Source organism: Trachurus trachurus (genome assembly GCF_905171665.1).
Source record: "Trachurus trachurus genome assembly, chromosome: 8".
NCBI lineage: Eukaryota > Metazoa > Chordata > Actinopteri > Carangiformes > Carangidae > Trachurus > Trachurus trachurus.
Window position 1 is genome coordinate 16145614 of NC_139905.1, and position 19201 is coordinate 16164814.

At 44.9% G+C, this 19201-nt stretch overlaps 3 protein-coding genes across 6 annotated transcripts in view; 2 read left to right on the top strand and 1 right to left on the bottom strand.

The window, feature by feature from the left end:
* Nucleotides 1–3517, top strand: part of crebbpb (CREB binding lysine acetyltransferase b) — a 40859-nt gene extending 37342 nt beyond the window's left edge. For all 4 annotated transcript variants that reach the window (XM_083977326.1, XM_083977327.1, XM_083977328.1 and 1 more), the window contains exon 31: nucleotides 84–3517. In XM_083977326.1, the coding sequence (XP_083833452.1) occupies nucleotides 84–2549 (2466 nt within the window). In that variant the 3' untranslated portion in view covers nucleotides 2550–3517. The remainder of the gene's footprint in view (nucleotides 1–83) is intronic.
* Nucleotides 3518–4629: 1112 nt separating this feature from the next.
* trap1 (TNF receptor-associated protein 1) lies at nucleotides 4630–13039 on the top strand. Its single transcript, XM_083977134.1, has 18 exons — nucleotides 4630–4835; nucleotides 6655–6849; nucleotides 6963–7045; nucleotides 7179–7319; nucleotides 8171–8242; nucleotides 8396–8556; nucleotides 8657–8766; nucleotides 8870–8943; nucleotides 9458–9613; nucleotides 9830–9950; nucleotides 10070–10139; nucleotides 10269–10416; nucleotides 10532–10717; nucleotides 10825–10963; nucleotides 11056–11141; nucleotides 11314–11459; nucleotides 11553–11625; nucleotides 12459–13039. Exons 1-18 carry the CDS (start codon nucleotides 4715–4717, stop codon nucleotides 12558–12560), a joined length of 2184 nt encoding a protein of 727 aa, XP_083833260.1. The 5' UTR covers nucleotides 4630–4714; the 3' UTR covers nucleotides 12561–13039.
* Nucleotides 13040–13326: 287 nt separating this feature from the next.
* Nucleotides 13327–17723, bottom strand: LOC310989944 (MAPK regulated corepressor interacting protein 2-like). The gene is made up of 5 exons (XM_083977135.1): nucleotides 17193–17723; nucleotides 16999–17068; nucleotides 16368–16507; nucleotides 15240–15344; nucleotides 13327–13919 (listed from the first exon to the last, which is right to left on the bottom strand). The coding sequence occupies exons 1-5, from the start codon at nucleotides 17245–17247 to the stop codon at nucleotides 13849–13851; spliced, it is 441 nt and encodes a 146-aa protein (XP_083833261.1). The 5' UTR covers nucleotides 17248–17723; the 3' UTR covers nucleotides 13327–13848.
* Nucleotides 17724–19201: the final 1478 nt, after the last annotated feature.

Sequence of the window (19201 nt, forward strand, 5' to 3'; positions counted from 1 at the left end):
TTTGCTTTTAACGTCTCTTTCAGTTTTGAATTTGTTTTGAATTGTGCCTTTATCGTAACGTGGTCTTCTTTGCTTGTCATCAGGACTACGACCTATGCATTAACTGCTATAACACTAAGGGCCACGAGCACCAGATGGTTAAGTGGGGCCTGGGTATAGACGACGACAGCGGTCAGGGCGGCGAGGCCTCGAAGAGTCCTCAGGAGAGCCGACGTCTCAGCATCCAGCGCTGCATCCAGTCCCTGGTCCACGCCTGTCAATGCCGCAACGCCAACTGCTCTCTGCCTTCGTGCCAGAAGATGAAGAGGGTGGTTCAGCACACCAAGGGCTGCAAGCGCAAGACCAACGGTGGCTGCCCTGTCTGCAAGCAGCTAATTGCTTTGTGCTGTTATCACGCCAAGCACTGTCAGGAGAACAAGTGTCCTGTTCCTTTCTGTCTCAACATCAAGCACAAACTCCGTCAGCAGCAGCTGCAGCACAGGCTCCAGCAGGCTCAAATGATGCGCCGCAGAATGGCCACCATGGCCGGAAGGGGTATCCCCATGCCATCCCCACCTACCTCAGCTGCCCCCGACACCCCTAACTCTGTGCAGCAGCCTAGCACACCCCAGACCCCACAGCCCATGTCCAACCAGCCCCAACAACAACCACAGCAGCCACCAAATCCTGCCAACATTGCCCCAGGCTTCGCCAACAACGGCCGCAACAGCCAGCCCCCGACCCCAGTCCCACAGGGCAAACCAGGGCCTCAGTCATCCCCTCTCCATCAGCAGCAGTCGCCTCTTCCTAACCACACCATGCCACACCAACAGCAGCCTCAGCCACCACAGCAGCAGCAGCAGCAGCAGCAGCAGCAACATCAACAACAGCAACAACAGCAACAACAACAACAACTGGCGGCCCTGAAGGTGGCCAGACAGATAGAAATGGTCGCCAAGGCGAGGCAGGAACAGCAACAGCAGCAGCAGCAGCAGCAGCAGCAGCAACAACAACAACAACAACAACAACAACAACAGCAGCAGAGTTACGCCATGAACGGGATGCCCATGAACCACCAACGAATGATGGGGCCTATGCAGGGCCAAATGCATATGATGCAGGGACCGCGAGGCCCCCAGGTGATGCAGGGTCTGCAGCAGGGTCAGTGGGGTCCGGGAATGCAGAATCCCATGCAGAATCCCCAGGCGCATCAGCCACAGGTCCCTCCTCAACAAGGTCCCATAGCCCCGCAGCAGGCTCAGGGAACCCCCATGCCCCAGCAGGGCCAGCTCATGCAGAGGCCAATGCTGCCTCAGCAGCCGGGTCTCCAAATGCAGGGGGTCATGCCTCCCCAGGGGCCCTCGCAGGGCATGACGCCACAGCAGCAAAACATGCCCCGGGGGATGCCTGGTAACATTCCTCCGAGCGCCCTACAGGACTTATTGCGCACCCTCAAATCTCCCAGCTCCCCCCAGCAGCAGCAGCAGGTCCTCAACATCCTCAAGGCCAACCCCCACCTCATGGCCGCATTCATTAAGCAGAGGACGGCGAAGTACCAGGCCAACCAGCCGCAGCAGCCGGGCCAGCAGCAGAACCCTCAGGCGATGCTGGGGCCCCAGGCGGGAATGCAGGCCATGGCGGCCATGGCAAACCAGGTGCAGAGACCAGGGATGGCACCTCAGCAGCAGCCTCCTCCTCAGCAGGCAGGGCCCCAGGGCATGGCACCCATGGGCCCTCAAGGCCAGATGATGAACGCTGCTCAAAATGGTAATCCCCAGCTGTACCGTAGACAGCAGCTGCTCAGGCTGCAGCAGTTGCAGCAGCAGCAGCAGCAGCAGCAGCAGCAGCAGCAGCAACAGCAGCAGCAGCAGCAGCAGCAGCAACAGCAGCAGCAGCAACAGCAGCAACAACAGGGAGGCATGCCTCAGGGCCACGGTCAGTTCCCCCAGCAGCAGCCGGGGCCGGCGAGCTACTCCCAGCTTCGTATGCAGCAGCAAATGGCTATGCAAGGAGGCGCGGGGCCCATGGGCCAGCTCCCTCCCACATCCCAAATGGGCCAACCTGGAATGGGCATGGACGGGCCCCAGACCCTCCTCCAGCAGCGCATGCTTCAGCAGCAGCAGCAGCAGCAGATGCTGAAGCAGCAGATGGGCTCCCCAGTGCAGGCTAACTCGATGAGTCCCCAACCCCATATGCTACAAGGCCAAGCCCAGGGAGGAGCTCACCTACCCGGCCAGACGATGGCAAACACCCTGGGAAACCAAGTACGCTCCCCGGCTCCAGTGCAGTCGCCCCGTCCGCCTTCGCAGCAGCCCCCGCATTCCAGTCCCTCCCCGCGGATACAGCCCCAGCCCTCGCCCCAGCACGGCGCCCTCCACTCCAACTCTCCTCACCCCGGCCTCGGAGGCCCCATGTCTGGCCCCATGGAGCAGGGACACATGGGAACACCGGAGCAGAGCGCCATGCTCCCGCAACTTAACACACCAAACCGAGGGGGGTTAAGTAATGACATGGGTATGGCGGGTGACACGACTGGAGACACGCTAGAGAAATTTGTTGAAGGATTGTAGCATTTCATGACAGAAGAAAGGCCTTGTTCTGTTTTCAGCTGAGAAATTTTTTTGTACTTGCTGATGTAAAAAGCTAAAGGAAATACAAACAAAGGAGTCATATGAGGCCTACAGACTGTGAACTTTCCTTAAACCAAGAGACTGCTTTTTCTTCCAACACAGAGTGATTTAATAATTGCTGTTGAAAAGAAGACAACAAAGACACAAAGAATATATTTTTGGTTCAGACCAGCCATGCAAGAATTTGCCCCTGGTCTTTGTGTTGTTTTAATTTGTTTTTCATTTGTTATGCTCTGGTATTGACTTTTTTAACAAAACTTCTCAAAACAAAAAATATTTCACTTTATTATTCTTTTTTTTTTATTTTGTACCTTTGCAAATTAATATCGTATTTGTGTTGAGAAGACTGTAAAATTATTTGTCTGGGAATTTTTTTGCCAGGTTTCACCTCTTGCTCAGTTTCTCTGTTCCTGGCTAATTTATTCTAATATGCCATTTTTCAAAAGGACTGCCTTTGGGAAAGCCTTAATTTCTTTCCTGTTTGCAGAGTCTATGGGAGATTAACGTATTTGTATAGATCTAGGAACTATTGCACACACCCAAACACAACATGCAGGTGTAAGACAAACCTGCGTTGAAGCTTGTTAATGTTCACAGGTGCCAGAATGTTCTTTTTACTGGCCTGGGCCCAGTATTTGTCTTGCAGATGTTTAAAAAAATTGCTTTGTCTCTCCTTCAGTCTAAAGAAATTCTCATTAAGTACTGAACCTCTTTTGCCTGTGGTGGGAAATTAACTCGTTTGACTGCTGATTTGTATTCAGAGAGTTTTGCGCATCATTTTCTCTCTTGCATTAAACTTGAATTGATGATGATCTGTTCTCTAATGTAAATCATGCAGCTAGACAGTACTGTAAATATGCAGAAAATAAGAATGAAATCACTGTACAAAATGGTTCAAATGGCTCATTTCGTACTTATATACCATATTGTTAAATAAACCTGTGTGCCACAGACTCTGCCTCTAATTTTTCTGTTGGAGTAAGCATTGATGGAAATGGATAATATTAAAGCAGAAGTAAGTGGTCCGGTCGTTTTCGCTAATGCTGCGTTCCAGGCAGGCTTTTGAAATCGTAAATTACAGCTTCAAGTCACAACTTACGACTTTGTAGCGTTTCAGGCAACCCACTCGTGTTTTTCCGACCTGTTTTACCGGTGAAAGTCACTATAACGGCCACTCGTAACTTCCGACCGGTGAACTCGTACCAGATCGAACTGGTACCACTTCACGGTCGAAAAAATACGAGTTTCCTTGAACGCACCATAACAGTCCTCGTCCCTACGTCACCACATTCACGGCGTCCCTTGGCTGCACACACAGCCCTGCATGCCGTTCTCTCTCCTCATTGGATAAAAACTGTAGGATACGATAAATGTTTTCTCTTCGGCTCAGAGCAGAGCAGAGGGACTGACTAGAGACCCGTGTTTCAGTCCAAACACTCTATGTAAGTGATTGCTGTCGGAAGATATAACTATTTAAGACTTATATTAACACAAATATATCACTTACTTCTGCTTTAATCAACTGCTTATCATTTTCTAAAAACACAAAGAAAATCAGTTTACTATCATGTAAAATAAGAAAAAGTAATAAATCATAACGTCTGACAACCATAAACTTTTTTGCCTAAACATATGTTCAGTTGATGAACGAAATAGTTGCATATTATTGCAAAAAATATTTCAGCTATAGTCAGCATCAACATGCCAAAGTCGCATTACTTGCAACATGCAAGTTTGTTAATTTTACGTAAGGTGATCACAGTTTGACCTTGAAGGGTAAATTAAGATTTTACAGTTGATAAAATAATAAAGGGATTAAGACTAAGAATAGAGTTGTACAGGTAAGACCGCCGGTGTATTTGATATTTGTAATCAATGTAAAAATGATGCACGTAAATGCCCTTTCCGATAATAAAAACATTTGCAATCGATTGAATAAATTATATTTTTCGTCAGGCAGCGCGATGGCTCGCCCTCTGACGTCATCACAGTGCTCTTGGGGTCCTGACTGCGCGAGCTCGTTCAGCGTGTGTCCCAGGGTCGGTTGACCTGTCTGTTGCTCGGCTCCTTGTCCCCTCGTCTGTCCCCTTCACCTGTCTGTCACCATGTCCCGGTGTCTCGCTCTGGCTCGGTTCGCCCTCGGTTCCGCTCACAGGACCGGCTCGCGGCTGACGACATGTGCGCGAGGGCTCAGCAGCGGACCTGTCTCGCGCTCCTTGACTGCAGGTAAAAGCTGTGTTTGGTGACGTTAGCCACGTTAGCCTAGCCTAGCCCCAAGATGGGAGTCAAGTAAACTCAGCTGTGGCGAAATGTTTAATCAACAACAAGCTCTGGTTGGTTTGACATTGAGCTGGTCCGACAGCAGAACACAGAAGTCACACAACAAGCACAGGTGATTTTTAATCGACAAGTTGCTTCAAATGCTCCGGTATTACATCATCATACACTGTGCAGATTGGACTGAACTGGTTTTGTGTTTTGATTAATCGCACCAGATGGACATAATTTGTTAAACTGCAGAAGAGAGGTTCGTGTGAACTGGGTTGGGTTGTACAATAATACATCGACACGATATCTGCAGGCTTGGTGGTCTTATAAAACACATATTTCAATTTCATCATTAAAATAGATTGTAAAGTATTGGGCATTGTGACCTCAAGGAGGTATTAAATGTGTTAGAAAGCCGTAAAATGAATTTAGAAAAGTCCTAGATATATTTTCTAACCTGCCCTGCTACATTCATGGCTATAGACAAGAATGTGAATTGTCAATTGATTTGTATGTAATAATAGTTAACACTATTCTAGTCACCTGAGCTCATGTAAAATTTACATGTGGACTTTTATTTAATCTGTTTATCCATCCATTGGTTTCTCCTGATTACCCAGTTCATTAATGTTTAATTAATGATGTCATTAGGAAATTACTGGTGCACAGCTAAGAGCTAATGACTTAAATATGTCAATAAATATGTGCACTTTGTAATTAACTGTGGGCCCAATCACCCCTATTGGTTTTCACTGGTGCCTTGCAGAGATCAGATCAGTCTGACCATGAAATGGGTGTCAAATTGTATTGTGTTGTGTGTTAAAAATGGCAGTACTTGCAGCTATGCCAACATCTACATAAACATAAGACATTGGTAACACTTTATTTTAAGGGGTCCTTGTTCCTGTGTATCTACCTAATTAATTACCTATGTAACCGTATGTAATAACATGTACTTACATTGTAAATACATAGTGTATGTTGGTGTACTTACAGGTCCTTGTTACACTTGTAATAAGAAATGCTTGTGCAAAGAGAGAGGCCACTTTGGCATTTCTTATTACAAGTGTAACAAGGACCTGTAAGTACACCAAAATACACTATGTATTTACAATGTAAGTACATGTTATTACATACGGTTACATAGGTAATTACACTGTAATTAATTAGGTAGATACACAGGAACAAGGACCCCTTAAAATAAAGTGTTACCAAGACATTTTTTTTCAGTGATTTATTTGTTTCACATTGTCTTGATTAACATGCTAGGAAAGGGCTAAGATTTCTTTTCTTCTTTTACGTTCATTGTCTACCATACAAACACATTTTGTTTTCTGTCACAGTAGATGAGCCAAACTAAAAATAATACACAGTTGAGAGACCTTGGTATTCTCTTCTAAATTCTCTTCTAAATGACTTAAAATAAAGAACTTATTTTTGAAAAAGTTCCTGATTCATTCTCTGTTGCTTGACAAACAGATTTATCAACTCATATTTGCAACTCTAAAATGTCTGTAAAAGTATTCACATTACAAAATGTGAACTGTTTACAAGACGTCATGTCCAAATGCTCTTTTGACTGAATGGTTGAAGCTGATCTGGTTGGTCATCTCTGTCCATGCATTGCAATTGATAATTGCAGGACTTGCTTTGTAAGTTTTCTGCAAGACACTCAAAATGCAACAAAAAAACCCCCCAAAAAATCACTGCAAGAGCTGTCCTGTAAAGCAGCATCACCATCTTACTTACACTTGCATGTTACTCCACCTGTCCTCAGACCTGCAGGTTGGACAGCAGCAGAGGTGGAGCACTCGGCCCAGAGTCTGGAGCACTCAGCGCTCCTGCTTCAATTTCTGCCAGCAGTCTTACTACAGCACCCAGGAGGCCGAGAAGGAACCTGAGAAGGAACTCGAGAAGGAACCCGAGGAGGAGCCTCTGCACAGCATCATCAGTGACACTGAGTCCGTGCAAGGTGCTGGAACAGCTAGAGACATAGCCATTGTTCAACGTTACTGCTCACTGCTAATCTTTTTTTTTTTTAGATTTAAGATCATCTGAATGTTGTTCTCCCCTTGATTTATCCAGGTAGTTCCTCCAAACATGAATTTCAGGCTGAAACAAAGAAGTTGCTGGACATTGTTGCACGGTCCCTGTACTCAGAGAAAGAGGTAAGAAGGTTTTGTGTTGAAAAAGGAGAGGAAACTACAACATAATTAGACTGACATTTAAGTTCATTAACTGTAACCGATCTTCTCTGCCTGATTCCCTGCCTCCTCCTCCTCCTCCTCCTCATCCCACCAGGTGTTCATCAGGGAGCTGATCTCTAATGGTAGCGACGCTCTGGAAAAACTGCGTCACAAACTGGTCACAGCGGGAGGTGAAACATCTCCCATGGAGATCCACCTGCAGACCGACGCTGCCAAGGGCACCCTCACCATCCAGGTACACTCACATCTGTGGAAGATGTACGGCCTGCATGAGTGAAGTCCAGCAGACGTGTGGCCATATGCCAAAAACAATGACTGCAACAAACAATAACAGAATGTTTGTGTAGTATCAGGACAACATGAAGTTAAAAGTAGAACATAGTGCGTTTGATTGACTTTGATATCCACGCCCTCATTAGAATTTGTGCCAGCGATTAGAAATGAAAGGGCTATTTCTATGTCAGGGCATGGAAAAGATTTACCAAGATCACAAAAATGAATCACAATGTAAAGACTATGAAGTGTGAATAAATGGCCCCCCTCGAAAAGGAGATGGTCGTTCATCTCAAGGGGTTACCTGTAAATAAATGTCTAAATCTTCAGTTCATGGAACTGTAGACAAATTAAGGAGATTAAAAGGTAAGAAAGAATACACAACAAGTGTTTGCAGAGCTTTGTGGGTCATGGACGTTTCTTAACATTGTGTAACTCACAGTAACCACAAGGAATGCTCCAACTTTGTGATGTTTCACTTATCTAAACCTCTGAGCCACCTTATTTCACCATATCTTGGATTAATGCTGCTTCATATATACTGCTCATTTTAAAAATGTATTTTCAATATCTAACTCCTCAGCTTTTCAGCAGTTGTGGTTTTGGTTTTTAATTCAGCTTTTAACCGCAGTCTGCTGTAACATTTCCTCTTGGGATAAATGAAGTGCAACTGTCTGGCTGCTGCGTGCAGCTACACTGCCCTCTGTTTCCTGGTCTGTTTTTGAGCAGTGTTGCCACCTGGTGGATGGATATTGAACAACAGCCTACAGTGACTTCTTTTTAAATGATTGAATATCTTTGTACTCTTAACAGGACACTGGCGTTGGCATGAGCCAAGAGGAGCTGGTGGCCAACCTGGGGACCATCGCCCGCTCCGGTTCAAAGGTGAACGTTGTATCTTGCTCTTGACATTTCCATGTCTTATAATATATGTGTAATGTATGCTTGTTCAGCTTTAAACATACGGTCTCTTATCTGTTAAATAAGTGCACATGGGTTTAAACCTGTGGATCTAATCATCTCCTCTACACGCCTCAGGCATTCTTGGATGCTCTGCAGAACCAGGCGGAGGCCAGCAGCACCATCATTGGTCAGTTTGGGGTTGGATTCTACTCCGCCTTCATGGTGGCTGACGGTGTGGACGTCTACTCCCGCTCCGCTGAGCCTGGTGCCCCTGGATACAAGTGGTCCTCAGACGGGTGAGAGCAAAATATCCCGTGATATCCCATCATCCTGCCTTACAGCTGTGAAATGAGTCTAGCTAAATGTGACGTTCTCTGTCGTGGTCCTCTTCCACAGCTCTGGTGTTTTCGAGATCGCTGAGGCCAGCGGTGTTCAGCAGGGGACAAAGATCGTGTTGCACCTCAAAGACGACTGCAAGGAGTTTTCCGCTGAGGACAGGGTGAAAGGTAAAAACTGCTGGAGCTTATTCAGAAGCTGAATTATAACTGCAGAGAGCATATTCATTACTACATCACTCCATGTGATGACAGGCTGTTGTATTTCTTTCAGAGGTTGTAACAAAGTACAGCAACTTTGTGAGCTTCCCCATCTTCCTGAATGGACGGAGGCTCAACACTCTACAGGTGAGCTGCTCTGCTTTTTAATCTGGAGACTCTGAATTTAGTTTCTGTAAAAGGAAGTCCTTTTTCTTTTTATTTCTACATTATATGTGTGAGCTGGGACCGTTTTAGTTTAGTTAGCAGCAGCGGTTGAAGGGCCGAAGCTCACAAATACCATCTGCCATAGCTGAATGATTCTGAAAAAGATCTTTGTGTGTGAGTGCGTGTGTGTGTAAATAAAAACATTGTTGACACAACAAAGCATCAATAGGTGTTTGGAACCAATTACAATTACCGTAGTCAAATTGCACACAGCAAGTATAAAAGGAGAAAGACAAAAGGAAATGTGAACAGAAGATTTTGGGTGAATTGGGGCTATAGATTTAAGGTTAGATTTTCTCTCTCCAACACTAACATTTCCCAACAATCTCACCAAAGTTAAAACAAAGATTTTACTTTAGGTTTTATAGTCTGAGCTGAAGAACATTTTTTACTAATTATACTAACTAACTGTTGTTTGACCTCTGTTTCCCTTCAGGCCTTGTGGATGATGGATCCTAAGGAGATCAGTGACTGGCAGCATGAAGAGTTCTACCGTTACGTGGCTCAGTCCTACGACAAACCCCGCTACACGCTGCACTACCGCGCCGACGCCCCACTCAACATCCGAAGCATCTTCTACGTCCCCGAAGCGGTGAGGAGCTCAGGACTTTTGAGCGTTTTTGTGCGCAGTAACAACTCAGTGCATTTTTTAAAATTTGTTTCTGCTGCTAAACTCAGAGAAAATCTTACAAGTCAAAGGGAGAACCAGCAAATTTGCTCGCCTGAGTAGTTTCTTTCAATAGATGAGTAAGATCAAGTAAGGGTTTAGTCAAACAGACATATAACAAAACTATTTTTCCAACAACAGAAACCAAGCATGTTTGACGTGAGCAGGGAGATGGGCTCCAGCGTGGCTCTGTACAGCAGGAAGGTCCTGATCCAGACCAAAGCCACTGACATCCTGCCCAAGTGGCTGCGCTTCCTCCGAGGTCAGCGTCCACTTGACCACCTCCACCTGCTCCCGACGGAGCTGCTTTCTTTTCCCCTTAATGATTTTTATAGATCGAAGGAACAGGTAATAGATTTTTGTGTGTTTCACTGTGTGTAGGTGTGGTGGACAGTGAGGACATCCCTCTCAATTTGAGCAGAGAGCTGCTGCAGGAGAGCGCCCTCATCAGGTACAACACCAGTCTTACATCTTAGTTTTCTGTTATTTAAAAAAAAAAACCTTTTTCATCACTTCCCTCGCCACAGTTTTGATCCACTGATGATTTATTCTTTCTTTCTCCCGTCGCCGCCGGCTTCAGGAAGCTTCGTGACGTTCTGCAGCAGAGGGTGATCCGCTTCCTGCTGGACAAGAGCAAGAAGGAGCCAGAGAAGTACAGCAAGTTCTTTGATGACTACGGCCTCTTCATGAGGGAGGGCATCGTCACCACCCAGGAACAAGATGTCAAGGTGACACACTCTTTGGCTTTTAAGGAGGAAAACGGTTAAAAAAAAAAAAAAAAGTGCCAGTGCTGAAAGTTACAGAGAAAGGTTGCATCTAAATATTGTTGCTGTGTCTGTGTAGGAGGACATTGCAAAGCTGTTGAGGTATGAGTCGTCCGCTCTCCCCGCGGGCCAGCAGACCAATCTGATAGAGTACTCCTCGCGAATGAAGGCTGGCACACGCAACATCTACTACCTCTGTGCCCCCAACCGCCATCTTGCAGAGCACTCCCCCTACTATGAGGCCATGAAACAGAAAGACATGGAGGTGAGAAGCTGACATGACTGATCAAATTAGAGTTTGAGGGCTCTGTTTACTGCTGCGGTCCAGTTGAAATCACATCGTGTGACTTTTCTCTGCTTGCGTGTGTGCAGGTTCTGTTCTGCTACGAGCAGTTCGATGAGCTGACGCTGCTCCACCTGAGGGAGTTCGACAAGAAGAAGCTGATCTCAGTGGAGACGGACATCGTGGTGGATCACTACAAGGAGGAGAAGTTTGAGGACAGCAAACCAGGTCCGGTTTTCTCACATATGTGAAGGCGCGGCAGCAGCAGGATGCCGCTTGTTGTCACAGCTGTAATCCTGACCTTTGTTTATCGTCTGCAGCCTCTGAGCGTCTGACACAGGAGCAGGCCGATGACCTGATGGCGTGGATGAAGAACTCTCTGGGTCCCAGAGTCACCAATATAAAGGTAAACATAAGACTAATTGTGTATATAACTCAAACCCTAATATCAGCTACATTTTAGTTTTAGTATTTTAGTTTTCAAGTTGAGGCTTGCACTTCTTCCCAACATGAAAAACATCTTGAATTGAACTTCTTCCAGACACGCTGTGTAATGCATTTTCTCCCCCGTCTCCCAGCTTACTCCTCGTCTGGACACCCACCCTGCTATGATCACCGTGCTGGAAATGGGTGCTGCACGCCACTTCCTCCGCACCCAGCAGCTGGCCCGCACCGCTGAGGAGAGAGCTCAGATCCTGCAGCCCACACTGGAAATCAATGCAGGGTAAGCCATGGGTGGATTTTAGTAGATTAATTTTTTTTTTAAAGGGAAAAAAACTGTAAATAATGAGGCTTTTATGTGTTTTATGTCTCATAGACACGATCTGATCAAGAAGTTGCACGGCCTGAAAGACACAGACTCTGAGCTGGCTGGACTGCTACTGGAGCAGGTAATGTTGCTGGTTATTTTAAAAAGAGCCATCCTTGTTTTGTGATTTGCCTAAAACGTCTTTGTTGTAAATCTGTGGACTTCTACATTTTATAAATAGCGAGAAATCCTCCACTTCAACAATAAGATCACATCAGTTGAATATTATCTGCAAAAATGACCACGATAAAGACAAGAAAGATACAAAAATACAATATTGGACAACTACAGGTTCCCCTTGTCAAGTTGTACATAATTAAATGACATAACAAACCTGTAGTAGAATAGACTGACTCTCAGTTCTCTAACAGGAATACCGTTTTTATTCCCTTATCCTCTGCTCTCACAGCTGTGTTTTCACTTTGTTAATCGCAATGAAATTCAGTCCTTCCTGCGGTGACATTTTACGTCAAAGCCTTCATTCCTCCAGGCTTTCTACCTGAAATGTTGCGTTTTATTAACAGAACCTTAACAGCATTCAATCACAGTGAAAGTGACTGGAGTAAATATTTCTGTTCAGCAAATGAACTCAGCAGCAGGTTGATGAATGTGATGTGACTCTGTAGTGACTAAATTTAACTACTTTACTTTGTTTGTGCTGTTCGTTCAGGGCCAGCTTATTCTGAGAACTTCAAATGATTAAAATTTGCTTTTTTCTTGTTAAAAAACATCAATACATGTGCATACACATAAAATGAAATATGATCACAGGTTAAATGATAATCAGTCCCTCCACTCTGGCAGTGGTAATCACCAATTTATCAGATATTATTGTCTTTTGAAGAGATCCGCCCACTGCTGTTCATCCTATCAGTGCAGATTTAAACATTTTTTTAAAATCTGTCTGTTTTTCAGATCTATGACAACGCCATGATCACAGCAGGCCTGAATGATGATCCCAGACCAATGATTTCCCGCCTCAACGATCTGCTGACAAAAGCTTTGGGGAAGCACTGAGAGTTACTAGACATGAACTTGGCTTTGATGACTGAAGCATTTACAGCAGCAGGTGGGCCTACAGAGCTGGATGACTACAGTTACTAGAAGCACTGCAGGCCTCATCTGAAGCCACAAAAAGACATCCCATCTCTTTTCGCTCTGATGTTACTTCATTCCCCCTTGAGGAGAGCACATACGGGCTGGAGAAAGATGTACTGCTTAGCAGCATCTGACAGAGCTTTTCCTCAAACATTTCCGTCGTCACGCTCTGTGTTTAGCACTATTTCATCAGGAGTTTCAAGTGTTGTTCATATAATTCAAAAGACTGTGCCGAAAACCTGTCCTTTCAATGTGATTTTCACACTCCGATGTAAAACCAGGATTTTTCTTACAGTGATATGTGGTTTCCAAGACCTGGAACCACAAAATCAAGTGATCAGATTCAATAACAACCACGTCCTGAATAATCAGAATGCAAAACAGCCACAAACAACCCAGAGATGAAGAGAGAAAGTTGGAGGAAGGGTGGAGACATAAAAAACTCTTATTTCTTAAATAACATTTCAAAACCCTGTTGAACTCCCATGTGTAATAACAGCTAAGTTGTTCTAGCTGTTATTCTAAAGTGCGTGTTTGATAAGTGGTAAGAGTCAACGTACAGTTTTCCTGATGCAGATAGGAGTTTTTCCTCATGTTTCCATATTTAATATTTTATGTTCACCTAATTTTGAAAAGGAGCTAAGCCAGTCAAATAATACATACAGTTGACTTGCAAATGCAGTTTGTCGACTGTCATCGGTCAAATGTGGGTTCGTAATGTGTTATTATTTCGTAATGTGTTATTACCCAATGTAAATTTTATTTCAAATAATGTATATGCATTTATGGAGCTGTTGGTTGTGGCCTTGCATCAAAGAGACAAACATGGATTCATTTGCGTGACAATTAAAAAAGATGCCAATTCAGAGGTTCTTGAAAATACAATTTTACTGCATTTCAAAGTAGCATGACATCTCTGTTTTCAGGGTGGCGATGAGAACATCTCAGCTTCGAGACACCGTCCTCCCGTGTGCCATCTGTGGCTGACTGAATGTTTAGCATTGGATGGGTTGGGGTTAAAAGGCTTAGAGTTCAAGTGCGGTGATTCTCCGTCAGCGTCCCAGCGCTGTCCATCCATGTGAATCACATCAGGGCACTTTGACCCCATCGCACCTGTGGCTTCCAGGCATCCTCTCCTCAGTGAGCCGTTCTGCTTCAGGTCTCACCTCCTGACCGCCTGTCAGGATCCATAAATCCCAGAGGAGTGTCAGGACAGCTTGTCTATGTTGGCTAGGAAACGCTGGGCCCACCATTCATCCAGGTCAATGGGCGCAAAGTCTGGAACGGAAAGCAACAAAGTCATTTGTATGACAGGGCAACACTCAAGGTGTATAACAATGTCAGTAGAGCGTGAGGCTGTGATGTACATTTTAAAGAAGCATAACAAACATTATAAGGATAAGCCAAAACTTCTTCCTCACCACTAGTGGAAACTTAAAGTTAATAAATCACTGCAGGTGATGTTAAATAAATAAAAAAACAATTATAGTATATATTTTAAAAATCAACTTCTGTATTTATGTCCTTATCCCTTTATTTGTTCATTACTTGAACAAACACACTAAGCAAGGGGGTGAAATGGCATACACTGTCTCAATGAAAGGTTTGACCACAAGAAACGTTAAACAAAGGAGTACACAAGTGAATCAAAACAAAAAACTGTGACATAACTGCTAAATAAAAAAAAAAGAAGGAAACAATACCATACATTTTGATAATTGTTTTAGACAGTTTTCTAGCACATCATAAATGTTAACAATATCCCCCCTTGCTGACCCCTTGTGGTTGTAATGAAAAACTGCATGGCAATAAAGATGATAAAGCATGAACCTTAAAGGTGTACAGAAAAGAAAATTGAATTTGAGCCCACTCTGGGTCATAAAATGAATGTAATAACTCATCTATCAGACGATGTAGGCCAAACTTTGTGCAAAATTCTATTTTTGAGTAAATCTGGGATGAAAGTGTGTATTTTTTTTTTCGCATTGGATAATGCAGGCGCACGGATTATACGTCAGCCTGTACACGATTCATCAGCCACTGATATTGGATCCGTAATCCGTCATTCAAACGTCTGAGACACGCACACACACACGGAGCTCGGGCTCGCCCCAAACTTTGAATATCCCGCCCGCTCAATAACGACCAATCAAATTCGTTTTCCTTACTCGGGTAAACTCGTGTTGCAGCTCGTGACAACTCGGCGCGACAAACAGGACAAACGGCCATTTCTGTACACCTTTAAATGAGTATTTTCTACATGTGCTAACCGAGTCGACACATCTAATTTGGACAATGAGGAGAGACAGGCCTGTGACCTTAACTAGCTTCCTTCCAGCTGGAGGGATCAGAGGCAGTTCCATTAATCCTCGTTTGGCTGACTGTCATAAACCAATACAACCTGCCGTTCTGGTTGGACTAACTATAGACATATAGACTGTTTATATGAGAAGTACTATGAATCTTAATAGCTGTTAACAGGTTCATTTAGGTTTATGAGCAGCTTTAAAATCAACTATTAAAACACATGCTTATAACCTCATAGGGACAACGGTGCAGTGAGAGAAGAGTAGGAAGAAGGGGAAAAGCTCTACTCACTGTCCATGTGTGGGCTGGGAGAGGTTTCTTTGTAGTGGACTGGCCCCTGTGCTCCCTCCGACCCCTGACCGGCCCTCTGCTCCTGCTGCACCACCTCCTGCCAGGCTGAACACACAGCTTTGTCAGTAAAACCACAATTAACACCTATACACTACTGCAGGTATATACTGTGTTTTATTAGCCCTCTGTGTTAAATGGTGTTTTGTGAACCCTGGAAGTTGAGCAGTTATAATAGTGAACAGAGAAAAAAAAATCTAATTGTGTCGCACCCACAACGTCAAGTAAGTAAAGTCCACAAGGGCAACTGCTTCAAAGGCCTGCTGGCACCCATTTGTATTTCAAATAATGCACCATGTGGACTTGTCACATGCAGCGTGTGTGTGCGTGCATGTAAGTGAGCCACAACTGATGTTATCTCTGCGACTTTCAGTTTGTTTAGGTACATGAAGAGTGAAAGAGAAAGAATCAACCCTGAAAAGGGGGCAGGGGGGGCGGGGGCGGGCCTACACTTTGTGTCCTTGTCCACTCAGTGACAAGGTTACTCAAGTTGTTTATGAGCTGCAGCGGCCGAGCTTCAATGCCAACACAACTCACAGGACACAGACAACACGGGGTTATGCCAAATGAAGTCTCCTGGAGACTGAATGAGCGTGTGAATGTGAAAGAGACACACACACACAAACACACACACTTCAGAAGTGGGTCACTGTGTAGAGTTTCACCCAGACCCAACAAAGCCTCTCCTCCCGTCAGGAGTTTTTGTTGCCTTTACTCAAAGCAGACACCAAGACCCTTTCCCTGAGTGACCAGTGGGTTTAAGCCCAACAACAACAACAAAAAAATCATGGGTGCTAGCACAGGGTCACAAGGAGCATGATATGTGGGTGTGAGAGCATTTCACTTCTGGGCGCCTATCATGGCTATCAGTGTCACAGCAGCTGTGTGGGTGAGGCCAAGGAGGGAGGGAGGGAGGGAGGGGAGGGGGGAGAGGTCTGGGTAGCAGCTCTTTGAAAGTATGATAGTAAAACAATGTCATTCACAAAACAAGATACAATAAAAACAATGAGAAGTCTTGTCTAGTGACATTTTCCCGTATTTCCAGTCAGACCATTTCTTTAATTTCCTCACCCTCGTAGACAAACTTGACATTTTCCTCGTGTGTGGCGGTGAAAGTCTCTTCCTGATGGTTGTCTGCGGGGAGAGCCGGAGCAGGGTGATGGTACTTCTTACCATTGAGGCGGTTGAAAACTATCTTGGGTGCAGGAAGGCTGATGGGTATAAGTAAAAGAGGGGGAAAAAAGGTGTCACAGGTACTAGTATAAGTCTTGCATGAATTCATTGTTAATTTCCCAGCAGGACACTTTTTCTTGCAGGTGTGTCTGCCTCTGGGGGCTTAAAGTCAAGTCAAGCAAGGTTGGTTGTGCAGAAGTCAGAGATTACAACAGCTGAACGAAGGACCATGTGCCACCTCGCCTTCCCACAAGGTCACACTCTCACACATACACACACACACACACACACACACACACACTGGTTAAAGGCATGAAAACAGCCCACAGTGTGGACTGGAGGTGTGTTATAAATCACTCAGCCCTGCTTGTGCTTAGCTATATGAAGCAACGCCGCCCGTCTCAAGATGATGACGTCCACATGCTGTCATTCACTGACACACTTTTTAACCTGAGATGTAAAGTCTGATCTTTTTTTTTTGTTGCAAACTAATAATGAAAAAGCATCACAGACACACACTGTTACTCACTCGGGCAGGTTCCAGGACGTTTGTTTGTGCTTGAAGTCGTTAATTTTGTTGTCCAGCTGCTGTGTAGGTCCTACAAAATGAAGAGAAGACGCATATTTAGCCAACACTTCAAAACACAGCTGATCATCAGTTTTCCTATGGATCTCTAACATAGCCTATAGTTTAGACTCGGTTACTTGAGTCCAGAGTCTCACCTGTGCGTCGCTGGGTGACCAGTTTGCTGGGACCTCTTGTGATTGTGTACATCATGCGCAGGAAAAGTCACCTGGAAACTTTTAAGTTTGGCACTTTGACGTATGAAGAAGAAAAGGAGTTCCCAGATGGAGCAGAGACAGGTGGAGTGGGGCCTAATTATAAAGGCACAGACATCATTTCCTCCAGGATCCCGTCCTTGCACAGAAAAGTGTCTCAATCGTCGGTCGTGCCCTCAGCTGATCAGGATAAATTCCGCCCACTGGGTGAGACAGTGAAGCCAACGCAAGCCCACGGAGCGGACACGAGACCAGAGCGGACAGAGCTCCCAGGAAACACAACTGCGCGCTGCACGTTAAAAACCACCCAGACCCCGGTACGCATCTCAGCCGGCGACCCTCCTCCTCCTCCTCCTCCTTCCTTTTCTCTCTCTCTCTCTCTCTCTCTCTTTTACCTGCCGTCTCCGGGGTGCAGACACACACACTCACTGTAAGTCACTTTGGCGCTGAGGTGTCCTGCGCTGCCACAATGTCACACACACCACTGTAGCAGCGGCTGTCATTCATAAGACATTGGACGCACGCCGTCAAAACGCACCACTTCTCCACGACGACGACGACGACGTGCCCACACGCCTCCCTCGGCGCTTTAAAGAGACAGTGTCCCGGGATTGTAACAAACGTGGAGCACGCGGGGAGGGGGTGAGGGGACTCCACTGACAATACATTGACATTTACAGTAGCTAGCCTACTTCATGTGAGGGAATTTCCACTTTTTCTTCTCTGACTCAAATTATTCAAAAATTCCTTAATCTGTGATGTGATGATATAAAATCTGCCCCCTCAAATTAGTTTAAACTTATTCATATATTTATCCAGCAGGGTTCATACTGTCTGACCCCCCCAAGGATCCCCTATGTGGCACAACGTCTGTGTGTTTACAGTACACACAGGAGAGCTCAGGTGCACAACACTGTCACACTACACACTACACACACACACACACACACACACACACACACACACACACACACACACACACACACACACACACACACACACACACACACACACACACACCTGTTTGTAATGCAACCATGCATTACTATACACTAACAGCAGGCATATGTGTTGTTGTAAATCAAGAGGTGGATTCGTTTTGCAAACTGGTTTTTCATTCTAGAGATCTATTTTCAGCCAAACAAGGAAGATGGAATGTTTTTTTTCCCCCTCAACGACACAGGGAGTTTAAAAGAAAAAAAAAGGAAATGCCAGAGAAAATGTTTTTAATTATTTATTTAATTTTCATCTCAGAGAAACAAGTTGTCACCAAGATGATGTTGTTGAGCCTTCTGCTTACAAGAAAGAAACAACAAAATGTTATTCTTTTTTTGGTTCATGTCATTTCTGGGACTTTGGAGTTTACATTCTGCAGTTACAGACAAGTTATGGTGGGCTTCTTAAGGCTGAGTCTGATATCCTTTAGTCACTTTCTGTATCTGTGGATGTGTCATGTTAATCAAACTGAGAGAAAATGTAATTGAAATGTGTGAAAGGAAATTTGTACACATGTTACAGAGGTTTGGTGAACACAAGCTCTCGTTCATCACCAGCATATGTCTCCATTTGTACGTGTACTTTCCTTCAAGGAAGAAGATCTTCAGAGCAAACGATCACATTACGCTGTCATTCTCTTACGGCTGAGTCAAAGTCAAAGTCTTGCGACAATGGTTTTTTTTTGTGCAACTGTGGTGCACAATGACAGCAGGCAAGTTTCTAAGCAATCAAACAATCAAGCATTCAGCAATCAAGTTATAGAATATTAAGTATTAAATAAATTTGATGTATAATGTTAATTGTGTAAACTTCTTGCACTGGTGTCTCTTTAAAGGCGCGACAAACATCAGCACAGAAGGTAAAAAAGATCTTTAAGGTAGCGTAATCCTAATCCCTGGTCCAGGAGAGCTGGAGAGTGTTGCTGCTGGTAGTAGGATAAGGACAAGGAGGTTTAC

Excerpts from the sequence above, each read along its gene's own strand:
- trap1 (XM_083977134.1), top strand. The coding sequence starts at position 4,715 with ATGTCCCGGTGTCTCGCTCTGGCTCGGTTCGCCCTCGGTTCCGCTCAC. Across the intron at positions 7,046-7,178 it reads CCCTGTACTCAGAGAAAGAG|GTGTTCATCAGGGAGCTGAT; the intron begins GTAAGAAGGTTT and ends TCATCCCACCAG. Across the intron at positions 8,243-8,395 it reads TCGCCCGCTCCGGTTCAAAG|GCATTCTTGGATGCTCTGCA; the intron begins GTGAACGTTGTA and ends TACACGCCTCAG.
- LOC310989944 (XM_083977135.1), bottom strand. The coding sequence starts at position 17,247 with ATGATGTACACAATCACAAGAGGTCCCAGCAAACTGGTCACCCAGCGA. Across the intron at positions 15,345-16,367 it reads TGTCAAGTTTGTCTACGAGG|CCTGGCAGGAGGTGGTGCAG; the intron begins GTGAGGAAATTA and ends CTGTGTGTTCAG. Across the intron at positions 13,920-15,239 it reads TCCCAGCCCACACATGGACA|ACTTTGCGCCCATTGACCTG; the intron begins GTGAGTAGAGCT and ends TTTCCGTTCCAG.